The sequence below is a fragment of the Zalophus californianus genome, chromosome 2, assembly GCF_009762305.2.
Source record: "Zalophus californianus isolate mZalCal1 chromosome 2, mZalCal1.pri.v2, whole genome shotgun sequence".
Classification (NCBI taxonomy): domain Eukaryota; kingdom Metazoa; phylum Chordata; class Mammalia; order Carnivora; family Otariidae; genus Zalophus; species Zalophus californianus.
The window spans coordinates 19092447-19106248 of NC_045596.1; the positions used below are offsets into that span (position 1 = coordinate 19092447).

The 13802-nt window shown below is 41.4% G+C and overlaps 1 protein-coding gene across 8 annotated transcripts in view; it reads right to left on the minus strand.

The window, feature by feature from the left end:
• The window catches only part of PPARGC1A (PPARG coactivator 1 alpha), a 638991-nt gene that overhangs the window by 82345 nt on the left and 542844 nt on the right, over window positions 1-13802 (minus strand). For 6 of the 8 annotated variants that reach the window (XM_027599464.2, XM_027599466.1, XM_027599471.1 and 3 more), the window contains one exon: window positions 11419-11598. The exons of 1 other annotated variant lie outside the window; for it this stretch is intronic. In XM_027599464.2, coding sequence (XP_027455265.1) covers window positions 11419-11598 — 180 coding nt within the window. Of the gene's footprint in view, window positions 1-6999; window positions 7175-11418; window positions 11599-13802 lie in introns of those variants that run through there. One more of the 8 variants, XM_027599467.1, reaches the window with a different exon arrangement.

Sequence of the window (13802 nt, forward strand, 5' to 3'; positions counted from 1 at the left end):
GAATCGAACCCATCTAAGAACTTCTCAAAAGTGAAAAAGTACTCGGCATCAGTTTCTACTCTTGCTTCTGGTGCAGAAAGATCAGCCGCCATGGGAAGTGGTCTCTGTGATGCTCCCTAGCTCTTGGTGAAGGCACCGCCTCTGTCCTCTCTTCCCCTTTCAGTAAGGTGCACTTTGGGTTCAATAATTTCCTTTCTCCCTCTCTCTAACTCCTCTATAGCAGGAGAGTTCACCCAAAATGCCACGCTTTCACCAGAGATCTGGTAATGAATTAAGAGTTAACTGAGGTGCCGAGACAACAGGAAAGCTTGCCAGAGTAGAGCTAGAGAATTTCACGACAATTAGCGCTGATTTGCGCTCTAAGAATAGAAAAAAAAAATTGTTTTAAAGGAGAACAGAAAAAGCTACTCACACATACACAACCCAAAAAAGCTTTCTAGCACTGGCTGAAAATGATACCATTGGATGACAGAAGAAACACACCAGATTAGCCAATTAGCATTCACCCAAGAAAAACAAGTGCTTTGGAGGGAGGGAAGAAAAAGGACCCATCAACACTAATATCAACTCTACAATGGCCTTGACTGTTTATCTCCCCAAAGGAAGTGCTACCTCCCCACTTTTTTGTGACCCTCTCGACAATTGTGGGGGGAAAAATGTTAGTTCAACATTATCGCAAGCCTGAATGTGACTCTATTTATGTGACAAGTTGACAACATACAATTTCATGCTTGTTGAACTGATCGGTGTTATATATTCGCTGTGAATATTATGAAGCCTCACCATTATAAATATGAAACAGTATACACTTATTCAAAATAACTCCAGCAGTGGGAATTTATAGCTTGGTTGTTTGTGTTCTTATGAAGTCCAAATACCACCTTAAGAAGCTGCAGTGTGCAGAAACAGATGTGCAGTGTGACCGCGACCAAAATGGATCGGCGATGACCTATGTGAGAACGGGCTATTACATTCTGGTCTGCGTGGCAGCTGACACTGGTTTGTATTTAGATATGTGGCTGCTGAGAACACCGTGTCCTTAAAGCTCTGTTTAAACATGGGCCAAGGCATTTGTCTACTGGACTAATTATTTTACCACCCTTCTATGGCAAGTATCACTTTTTGTTTTCCAAAAAAAAAAAAAAAGAAAGAAAGAAAGAATGTGAATGTGTCTGCACACATACAGGCATGCATTTCCACGATGCTGCCTAAAGTTCCAGCAAGTACTTTAAACCTTGGTCATGTCAGGTGACTGTTGGCAAGGGTTCCCAAATGCCTGCATAACAGGATTGTACCACTTTTCTTGATCAGGTGCCTGGGAACGGGACAAGGCCACAGACCATCAATTCAGAAGCTGTCCCAGCAACTGTTTTCGGTTGGGTTTTATGTATTTATTTATTTATTTATTTATTTTTCCTCCTCTTCCCACTCTCCTCCCCTTCTTTCCCTTAGCGAGCTTCAACCAATTTGCAAGTGTTCGCTTCCACAAGGACAAATTTGGAAGAGTGAAGAACAACACAATTTATCCAAATGTGGAAGGAAATGAAGGAACCAGGTGCCTTGCTAAAGCTAGATATCAAAAATTTGCATACGTAGTTTTCCAACAACAGAGGTGCTATTCGGAACAAAATAAATTGCTTGTATTGTATGCAAGGACACAAACCTTGACCAGGTTTGCGGTTGCTTCCCTGCTCATGTTTCTTGAGTACATCCAGATATTCCCACTAAGAAGCTCAGGTTAGTTGCCCTCCGTAGGTAGACCTGAAAAGGTAATCGTTGATTTATTTTTTTATTTGATTACTTATTTTTAGGTCGACTTAAAAAGGCTATTGCTTACATCGGACGGAGCCTCTGGCAGTTTTATTTGGCTAAGAAAAATAAGCCCCCAACATTTGAAATATCAATTAAGCGGGTCCAGGATTGTCTAGTAATTCTTTTGTGTCCTAGTTGTTTGTTTGTTAGCTTAGTATTGGGTGATAATTTTCGCTCTTGTTTTGAGACCTAGCAAAGTATTCAGTGACTGGGATCCCGGGTCTCTTTGGAAACATCTTAATTACAATGTTCTGGAACTTCCCCATTCTAACAAAGTTTGCTATCCCAAATCTGCATCTCTCTCTACTTTTCCTGTTGGACTAAAGTGAAGTTGTTGTCGGTCTGTCTAGTAAATCCAACCCACAAGATAACATAATCACATACATTCATTTCTCAGGGACCTTGGCAGTTCTTATCTCCTTGCTTTTATGATCTCTTATGAACAGCCAGGAATAGCAATTTGCTGCCTGTTTGTAAAGCCATCTTCGTCTGAACCTAGCCTTCTCCTCTTTTATCACACGGCAATATTCTGCAGCTAAATCCCATTCGCCACATCGAAATTTGCTCTGAGCTCCGTTTTAGAATAATGTAAGTATCCTCTGCGTTCATGGAACATATCAAACACAGAGTGGAGGGCAATTACCATTTCAATGAACTATTTATTAATAGAAGATGGTTTGTGTGCTTTGCTTAGATTTATTGATGCCCTGCCCACTGTATAGCATAGCCTGAAGCTACTTCGTTCGCGGTTGTCAGCATCTCAGCCGAGCAGGTCTGCAGTTCACACAGTCCCGGTTCTTCCGTGTGCTTTGCTCAACTTGATTTTACCATTCTATCACCTAAAACATTAAACACGAGGTTCGAGTTCTGTGTTAAATCACAATTGTTTCCTATTAAGTGTTCCAAGCTACCCATTTTTATTAACAGTTACTTTATTAAATCCTTAATAACATAGATAGAATAGTTAGTTAATTTGTGTGTTGAGCCATGGATGTTAATTTGTAAACATAATAACATACTGCAATCATTTGCATAATAGCATTTTAATCTTTTTAGTAAAAGCTGTAATTCCCTACAAAGTACACTGCAGCAGAAACTAAGTGACTATTGGTAATAATACAAAAGGCCTTAAAATTCTGATCCTATTATAGTGTTGGAACATACCCAAACTGCTTCCATAATCTCTGAAATGTTACTGTTCTCTGATTTAGGTGTCTGTGTCAAGAATAAAAATGAAGTATAACTGGTAGCAGCAGACTATTTCCTAAATGTAATTTAGTATTCACTAAGCACCAGCACTTTGCAAATTGCTCTGAGGCTTTCCTTCAAAGTTCAGAGCTACAGCTATGCATATTGTGTGAGGAACACGAAGGAACTCACTCTAAACTTAGTTGTGCTGAAGACAGTGCTCTGATAAATCATGCTGGTTTGGCACATGGAAGGGCATCAGCCACCAAGGATTTGGCCATTGAGTCTCCCCCCTCCTCCCGGCCCTATCAGCCTGCACGCAGCTCCTTGAACTGACTGTCTCTGAGCATAAGTTTGGAAGAGGATGAAAAAGGGAAGGGGGGGAATATGAAACAAAGATACTTCTGGGGAAAAAAAGGAAAAAAAAAACTCTATAGGAGGCTTGGTCTCTAGAGCCAATTAACACCAATCACAAGACTGGCCAAAAAAAAAAAAAAAAAGTAGTCGTTTAAAAGTCAGGCCAAGTCATTTTACGCAAGATCTGGTAATTCATTAACCCATCCAGCCACAAACCTTGAATGAATAACTTGCAGTAGTAATGGAGATGGGCAGATCTACAAGGTAATAGTGTTTAGAATCTCCACCTATGCAAATTATTCTATTACTTGGGAACAGAAAAGGCCCAAAAGTATCTCCGATCATTGTTTTGGGACAAATGGCATAATGGATAAGAAGTCATTTATCTTCATAAAATTTTGCCCTTGCCAAGAATGAGAGTATTTATTTCATTGTGTACCTCTCTTCCCCTTTTCCTAGCTCTCATCCTAGCTACTTGTAATTCAGCATCTTTGGCAGGCTACAGTAAAATACAGTATCTCTGCTTTGCTTTCAAAACTATATGTCAGAGTGCACAATCTTGAGAGTAACCTCACAGGTTAAAGAAGAAGGAAAAAAAAAAAAACAAGGTCCTTAGAAAATTGTTTTACATTGCAGGCAATTCATTTTGTAAAACCCACAATAAAAGTTTTCATTGCTAAAAGAATAGGCACATAATTATAGGGACAAATTAACCTTGTTAAAAATGTGAAGTCTGGGATAGGGAAGAGTAGAAGAGCAATTTGGCTCTCTGTTTAACAATGCAGTCTCGAAAGTTCATCTTTTTATCTGCTTTGTGTGTTGATTTCATTCAGAGGTGAGCCATCTGCTGGGCTGTGTCTCCACAGCATTGCATATAGACAGGGAGACATGGACAAACAGACACACATATGTGTAAGGCTACTATACAAGCATACACCATTGCTATACAAACAGTTTGTCTGATCCAGCATCCTGAATCCTGATTACTTTAACCTACGCTAATATCTTTCAAGTAAATCTAAGAGGCAATGAGCCACTTTTTCCTGATTCCTCCCTAGGTTTTTCTCCTCGTGAATGTGGGTCTCCACTTTTCTGGCCCCAAAGAAATGTAGGCAGAGTTATTTTTAGGTAAATGACCCTCTGGAGAATTCAGAAGGTGGGAAAAGCCCAATCTATGCCCATAAAATGGTTCACCTGCATCTGGGAGCACCTAGAGTATCTGACATGAAATAAATAATTGGTCTCTAGTCAAAAACAAAAACAAAAACAAAACAAAACAAAAAACCCGCCATACACAAAATGGCACGTTCTATAATCATTGTGCCTAATGAAACATACAGATTCTCACTTTCCAAATTGCAAGTGGCTAAGAACCAGATCGACTTCCATGACAAATAGCAGCCAATCCCATCTCTTGTAACCACAACTTACATTAACAAAAGCAAACCCCAGGAAAGTTGGTGATGGTAGAAGATGTTCATGTAACCAGCACCTGCGACTTACTATTTATTAGTGGGGTTTGATGCCAATAGACATAGCCCTGTGGGTCAGAACTCCTGAGCCATATTTTTTCAGTGGTCAGCATAATGGCAGGGAGGAAATAGGGTGATAAACCAGATATTCCCCAGATAAGGCAGATGTTATCAAGGCAAGAATTCTAAAATAGTCATTAACTGAGGTGTGTAGATGACCACACACGCACGCACGCGCGCACATGCCCACAAAACACTATTTAGTCCCCTTGCAAGATAAGCCGACAGTAGAGGCTGAAAATAAAGCAGCACACAGGCTGGGTCAGATTGTTGCTTCCTGATTTGTGACTCTCCAAGATGAACATCTAACTGATTTATACCCAGAATTTGGAATTTTGTGGTAGACTACAAATGCAAAGATAAGTACAACATAAATTTTTAAAATACTCCATAAGTCTCCATGAGTTTCAACATTTTTCAATGTTCTTATGTTACAGCCAATTATCTCCCCACTTAAATGGCTATTATTTTCTTCCTTGAAGTCGATGTTCTCCGTTAAGTGTCATTGCCAAGTGTGGCAAAAATATGGTTGGGGGCTGTAAATTTAATTCAAATGACAAACATTTATTGATTGCAAATTGGAAATTCCAGAAATCTCGAAGAAGTGATTATTGTAAACTAATTCAGTGTCTCCGAAATAACAAAGGAGAATTTATTCTCTTGATTAAGGTGGGGTTGTTTTGACACAGATTTTTGTCTCTGTTGTTTTGTTAAAATTCCAAGAGGTTTGCCATTCATAGAAAAGTCTGTCTGACCACAGGCTGAGCAAGGAGCAGGAATTCATTACCATGGAAGGCTGCAGAATTTCCTCTAAGGAGACAACTGAAAAAAAGCAGACACCACGTAAATTTGTGGATTGGGTTAAATATGTTCTGCCCTGGAGGCAGCAGAGAGACGGAGAGCCCCTTTATCAAATGATTCACAAGTCTTAAGAAAGTACTTCAGCTCCTAAAGGTGAGCAGAAACGTAACCAGGAAGATATCCAGGAAGTTCGGATTCTCTTTGGAATATTTTTGAGTTAGCATTCGTTGCCACCTCCCTCTCTAACCAAACTCATATTCATCAGGGCTGATGGAATTTTCCTTCGTGGTGTTTCAAGTCTTTGTTCCCTGGACACCAGGCCCTCTGCTGTCACCTTGTCCCTTCCCTGCACCTGCATTGCATGGGGTTCGGAATGCAGCAGGGCCTGCTGTCCAATTTCTGCTTGCCCACAGTGCTTACAACAATGGCAATTAATACACTCTTAAACACGATCTCCATCAGATTGTTCTCCTGCTAAAAATCTTCACTGGCACCCTATTTCCCACGGTGCAAACTCTAAACACTCCCAATTGGGTTCTCACGGTCTGCTGTAATTGTGTACCCACCCTAAATCCAAACCTGTTTCTCCTACCGCTGTGTTCCCATCAGTACATATTTCACTTTGGGTAAACTGAGCTTCTCACCTTCATACCCCTGCTATGAAAACACTTCACTCTTATTCTTGTATCACTCCTGTTGATGTTATTCTTGCTGCTTCCCTCCTTAGCGAGGATACACATGCACATACACACACATGTATATGTGTATATATGCATACACACAGTCTTGCAATTGCTAATATATATATATAATATATATAACTCCATGTATCTAAATATACACGTACACATATACATGAATATACAGTGTTAGATTATTTTCAATTGCTAATAAACATCTATATATGTACACATGTATACGCAGTCTTGCATTGTTTGCTAATTGTTTCACACTTCTTCACTTGACCTCTCAAACTAGGTTTAGGGTTCTTTAGGAAACAGATCCTTTGTGCTTTATATGTAATTATATATTACCTAATGTAGCTCACATCATCACTAAATATGCGATGGTCAATTCATGCCTTTAGTCCCAAATATTTTTTGAGTACTTACTTTCTGTTGTTTTCTAACAAACTACCTAGAAAAACTTCAGTGAACAAGACAAGCAAGGTCCTGCTCCCCAAATGCTCACAGTCATTTGAATAGCCAAGTTTTTGGAAACTTTTTGATAAGTACGTAATATACGCCCATTTTAGAAAAAAAAAAAATGAGACTACAACTGAAAGTCACATGAAGAAATATCAACTCACTTGCAGTCCCATCAGAATAACCAGGTATTCTTGAAAGCTTCCAACCACCATCCCCTTGTTGGCATGATAGACAGATAACGGGACACCACCCCGCGCTTTGTCTCCCACAGAAGTCCACAGTATCAGACCTTACTGAGCATCCCCGTGATCACTTGATCTGAATGTTGGCTGCAGCTGTGGGTGCTTCTCTCTCCATTAGCAAAGGCAGACTTCAGAACATATTATGAGTCATGACCTAGAGACAACAATATTCTCACTTGCCGTGTTCTAAAGAACCCCAGTGGCTGCATTCAGAAGTAACAGACAAATGAATGGAAGATGCTCATTCAGGTGTGTCAAGGAGGCATCGAAAGCAGATGTCTAAATGAAGCAGGGACAAGGTGGCCCACAGTGACCAGAAGGGCCAGTGTGCTATTTAAACTAATCCCAGGCCACCCATCTTTATATACTGCCATGCTGTAAAAGCACTCCTTTATTCTCCTTCTTCAAACAATGCACAAAGGCAAGAGAGGGAAGGAAGTTATGTTGCAATATTCTGAAACATAAATCTTGCTACCAACCACCTCAGAGACAGCATCCTGTTTTCCTGACACATGGATCAGATTCACTGGAGGCTGCACCTATAAAAGCCTGTGTCCTGTTTTTCTACGTGGCTTCTGAATAAAACCTGGTCACCTGCATTTACACGTCCAACACAGGTTGTGCAAACAGAGATTGGTGTTTGTGTGTCCAGTTTCTCAACCAACGTGGACAATTGGATATTGGCACCCCTCGCTCCCACTGAGGAATTCACTCTTTCCCGAAGTGGGCCATTCAATTACGTTCTTCTTTTCTCTTAAAGTCAAATAAAAACAGGGGTGCCTGGGTGGCTCAGTCAGTGAAGCGGATGGCTCTTGATTTCGGCTCAGGTCATGATCTTGGGATGGTGAGATGGATCCCCGCGTCAGGCTCCGCGCTCAACGGGGAGTCTGCTTGGGATTCTCTCCCTCTCCCTCTGCCCCTCCCCCTGCTCGTGTGCTCTCTCGCTCTCTCTAAAATAAATAAATCTTAAAAAAAATAAAGTCAAATAAAAATTAAACTTAGATTCAAATTTACGAAAGCGGCCCAAGGCAGAAATTTCTATTTACTCCCAAGATTTTAAAATTTGGCTCTACTATCCATAGACTACCTATATCCTATCTGTATCTCTAAACACCCATTTCTCTCTGCTTTGATTAGAATTCAGAAATCCTGTGGCCAGTTTCCAGGGGTGTCATCAATGTGCTACTGGAGTCAGGGAAAGTGTTGAACCGCTTGGGGCCTCATTTCATTCTGGGAATCAGAGGTAGATCATGCTTGTTACTGGCAGATCAGAGGTGGCGGAAACCATGATTGTTTGGCTTGCTCAAGTACAAAGCCTTCACAAATGTGATGAGGCAGGGCTTTGAGAACTGGAAGAAAGTGAGCACGGGTAAAGTCCACGGGGAGAGGCTTAAAGGCACAGGCTCTTGGAAGGGCTTTGGGGGTGGGGCGTGGGGTCGGGGGGAAGGCAGCTTTGGAGGAAGCACCACAAAGCTGTGGCCCATCAAGGGTTACTGAGCTGCCCGTGGACCTCTCTCCCAGGGAGAGACAATTTTCAAAGTGTATGCTCCACACACACTTTTTTTTTTTCTCCCATTATAAAAGAGATGTCTGAGTTTAACGCTAGAGGGCAAAGAGTAGAAGCATCTTGGCTGTATGCAAATGCTCGGGAAGCTGCTGCCCTGTCACAGGATTGCCACATACGGCCTTACCCTTTGCACAGACAAAGAAGAATGAGGTTTGTGACATCAGAGAAAACTCTTACAGGTTATCTCAACGGTCACTTTCACTGTCACTAAGAGAGTTCCTGACATCTCAGTCCCAGGGCCCTGGGCATCCCCATAATTCTCTGTGGCTTCTGATTCTTCATATCCTGTCTCTTAACAATACTCTATCTTCTCTCTCAAAGCTGATCAGTCCATCTTCGGTGTTTCATAAAAGGGAATTTCAGTGACTTTTTTTTTTTAGGGATTCTCAACCTCAGCACTACTGTCATTTTAGAGCTGAACAGTTCTTTGTTGTGGGAAGCTGTCCCGGGCCCTGTGGGTTAGTTAGCAACAACCCTGGTCTCCACCCACGAAATGCCAGGAGCAGCCTCTTGCCTTCAGTCCTAAACATCAAACCCATCTCCAGACACTGCTACACGTCCCTTGGGGGGCAAAACTGCTCTGAGTTGAGAGTCACTGGTTTAAAATGAGCTAATGAGAAATTAAATTAAATGAACCTTGTGTTTTAGAGCACTGAAAACAATTCTATCAGTGGTAGAAAGTGATACGGGGAAGCAAAAGGGGTGTCTTCGTACAGATTAAAGCATCTATATATAACTAGCTGGTGAACCAAGTCTCCTAGAGGTGTAAATGAGAAGGACCCCACGCAGGGGCCACAACACCGAAACATGGGGACACAAGGTCATGAAGAAGGGAGTTTTTGAAACTAGCCCACCAGGGAGGCACTGACCAACCCTCCCCGCCACCACCAACCAATTAGTAATTCCCTACCCGTCATCTGCAAAATGCATGGCAATCACCCAACATGGAATAGCCGATTTTTAGATAAGAGGCCTACAGAGATGACATTTTTTAAAGTACTGTTTATTTAATGCAGCATGACTTAAACGGGCCTGTCGCCTGACAAGCGTACTGAATGAGGAATGTTCAATTTACCAGTTCTAACTAGCCAAGTCCTCACATGAACTTTCTAAGACCCGGCTGAGAAGCCTGGGAAGTGTAACTAAACCACAGTCCTTCAGGGCTCCTTCTCCGCAGCCCCGACTCCCCCGCCTTGAGCGCTCTTTTAAGACTCTGTTCAGACATCTTAGAAAATCTTAGCTGTGGCCAGAACCTACAGCCACCCCAGCTCCCCCCAACCCCCCAGTGATCCCGGCTTCCACGTCAACCAACACTGAAAGGCACGAGTCCATTCTATCTTTAAATACATTCAGCAAAGCGGCGGCTTGGTACGTCTTTGTAAAGGATGGTGGTCACCCAACCTCACTGTTACTCTGTTTTTTTTATCAGTGATACAGACTGGAAAGTCAGATCAATTTGGGATTCAATTCTCTGGTCTTCATTTGTCAACTGTGTGCCCTGGAGAAAATCACTTAACCTGAGACTCCATGTCTGCATAGGCAAAGTGGGAATGACACTCAGGGTACCTAAAAAATAGGCTGTTTTGAGGGAACTGTGAGAAGACACATATAGAGCCCGGGGCTCTCCAAATGGTGGCCACTGTTGTTATCATTCATTATTATTGTTATTAATACTACTATAGTCACTATTCACTCATTAGTCAACACACATTTATTCAACACCTTCTGTGTGCTGGGTGCTGAAAAACCCCGGTAAATATTGTAAAATTGGTTTTCTTAATGACTCAATAAACATTTATTCAGTGGCTTTTATGTGCTGGGTGCTGGAAAAACTCGATAAATATTGTAAAATTGGCTTTCTTAATGACTCAAGATTTCAACCAAATACACTGAGGTTTAAGAAATGTCTCTGCTGGTGGGATTAAAAAATACACTCCAAGGGCTTTGCATAGAGCCTGGCACATGTTAGGGAGAAGAAGTCAGATGATGACAGAGGTGTGCATGGCTGTGATATTGAAAAGTAGTTGATTTGACGATCTTTATTCAATTCGTTTGCCAGAGCACTCGATGTCTGTCCCTACAAGAAACCGCTTATTTTCAAGTAAATGAGTGCTGATCTTGTGAGAAAGAACTTTTTTTCAAAGTAACACTTTAATAGGAGTAGATTAACATTCCTTATTATAGGGTAGGCTTATAATAAGAGTCTGGAGCCTGGGAAGTAATTTTCACTATTGAAAGGTAAGCGAATTTTTACTAATTTATAAGTAAATATTAGAGTAGCTGGGTTTAGAAGTTTCTATGACAGACAGAAATCAGAGGTATGATCACAAAATAACAATAAGAATAACTGCTCACTTACTTTGTGAGGCAAATAAAGGTAAACATCTACTCTCTTGGATTAAAAAAACGCATTATTTTACATTTCACATTAATTTACATTAGGCCCTTTTCTGTGGGAAATAGACAGGAATAAACAGGTTTAGACTTTTGTTCTTCTTTGTCACTAATTCTTTCACAACACTCTTAGTATTTCAACACAGTTTAATACACTCTATTGGGGGCCCTTAGCCCCTTAATTCTCAAAACAACAACAACAAAATCCATTTATTTTGCAAACATTGCTTTTCCACAAAATTGGAAGTGCCTACCTGTGATAAAAAGTCTTTTGATGACAGCAAAGTAAGAATGCATTATGCTCTCAGGCCAATAATCATATTGTGGCCCAAGCCAAGTTCGATGAGAAATTAATTTTGACCAAGGGACGCCCTTACCTCAAATATGTTTGAAGGCTCATTGTTGTACTGATTGGATATTATTTCTGATTGGTCACTGCACCACTTGAGTCCACCCAGAAAGCTGTCTGTATCCAAGTCGTTCACGTCTAGTTCAGAAAGGTCAAGTTCAGGAAGATCTGGGCAAAGAGGCTGGTCTTCACCAACCAGAGCGGCACACTGTAGGAGGCAGGGGGGAAAAAAGCTTTCATTAACTGCAGGAATTTATTAAACTGCAATAGCATGTGATAGGAATTAAGCCTGGCTAATTCAACCACACCACCAAAGCTGGTTTCCAGGGTTTTAGTCACCAGAAAAAAAAAAAAAAAAAAAAAAGAAAAAAACCTAAATTCCTTTACTTACTTTGCTCTAAAAGGATACTGTGCCTGATCTATTCCATCCAAAATTCTGCCTCCAAATTCATGGTAAGTGCCATGTTTCCATGAAGCCCTCTCTGATTCTTCCAGTTAGCAATCAACTGAATCTGTACCTTTTTTGACGGTTAGTGCTTGAGTTTGAGTTTCAAGTTGTTTTCTGGTTAAACATATGCAAAATTTTACTCTACCCTGAGTATAATCTCTTGAGGGAAGGATACAAACTTGATTTTACCTTGGATTTGCCATCCCACATAATAGAAACAAAATAAACAATCACTCAATGAAAAATAAAAGCGTAAGAACTCTACCAGGAAAACTTTACCCATTTACACCCCTTTTAACCTTTGCAATCCACATAATTCCGTTAGCAACAAATGACGCAAGCCTTTTTACTTGTCTATGGTTCTCTTGAATCGTTATTTTAATCTTTTACTCTCAATTTGACTTTTCATGAGCTTTAGCACATCATCTTGAACAGGCCAAAAACAAGTTCCTTGAGATAGAGACAAAAGTCATAAGTTTTTCTATATGATCTTTACATCTTTCCCTATGTTTATGTTGCAAGTCATGTGTGTTGGGGTGTGTGTGCAGTATGATCGGGATTGCCTGACATCTACAAAGGAAAAACCACTATAGCACTCCACAATTATATATATATTTTTCATCATTTATGTATTCTTAAACTATGCTGAAGTGAATTCAAAAGAACTCTTCTTCTTTGGAGTTTTTACATGATTTCAATCTATTGAGAGGTTGAACATAGCCCATACTATGGCTGAGCTGTTTGTCAGCAAGGCTATTTCAGATTGGAATAGTCTTCCACTTCCTTGCATGGAGTAGGGTGGCCTTTCAGTTGTCCCACACTGTGGCTTTTTGAAAAAAGGTGGACCACCTGATTGAAGAAGTGGTCTTCTAACCCCAAATTGGCCATCTGACTGCTGATTTCCTCACTGCATCCTGTGAAGAACCCTGCTGAAGTTTCCTACCGCGGGGGCCTGAGGATGCCAGAGCCCCAGGACTTTATCCACCTGCAAGCCAAGGTGTCTAAATCAGCAGGCACACACTCTGAGGTGGCACCCTCACGGCCCTACCTTCCAAGGTCAGGAGAGATGCTGTGGAGTTGCTCACATCCAGGCAGCAGTTGGGCATGAAGCTGAAGATCCCGCTTGACATTTAGGTTTTGAATAAAATAAGTTTTATGCAGATTTTTTTCCCGAGCACCCCTGTCATCCCTGGCAGGCTACATTACATGGGTCATATGCAGCAGCATGATCATAAGCACCACGCTGAGAAGTAGGTACTGGGTAATGGAGTCAGCAGTTGGTACGGGGAGGCTAGGAGCAGCCTGAAGATGACTGTGATTCTTCCCTAAGACCGCCAGGCCCCAGTGAGATCCCAAACTGAGGGCACACAGGTGATGCAAAAAGAAAGGGCAAGCCCCTCCACCTAAACTCTTTCCTTATCATTTTATTGGTCATTCCGTTTTTATTACCCGAGGTAGCCCCAAGTTGCAGATCAGTATACTTGACTAGGTTTATAAGGAAGCGGGGGCCGGGCTGGGGAGAAGATTTTGTTCTGGTACAATGTTCTCATTCTGTTATGGGTGTAACACTTCTCAGGCTCCATACATGCCCACATTGCTTATCCTCCGAGGACAAACACACGGTGTTAACTCTTCCACAGCACCATCAATCCAGAGACCAGGGGATAACTTTTTTCAATGGTGCAAAACCCCCTAGGACTGCATTGAGGGCTAGTCCTTAACCAGAAAAGCATAAACAACAAAAACAGCAACAACAACAAAAAAATCAAACGAGGGTAGGAAACACAGGAGCTCTCCAACTGGCTTAAGTTCCTGTCATGGAGAGCACAACTTAGGAACCGTGCTTTGGAATGCTGGAATGCCCTACGGATTGGTGAGCAACTTCTTGCTGTCTCTCTCCTTCACTGCCTTCTCCAGGCATGGCTCGTTCAAAATCCTTCACCCTTTCGGGAACGTGCATTTTG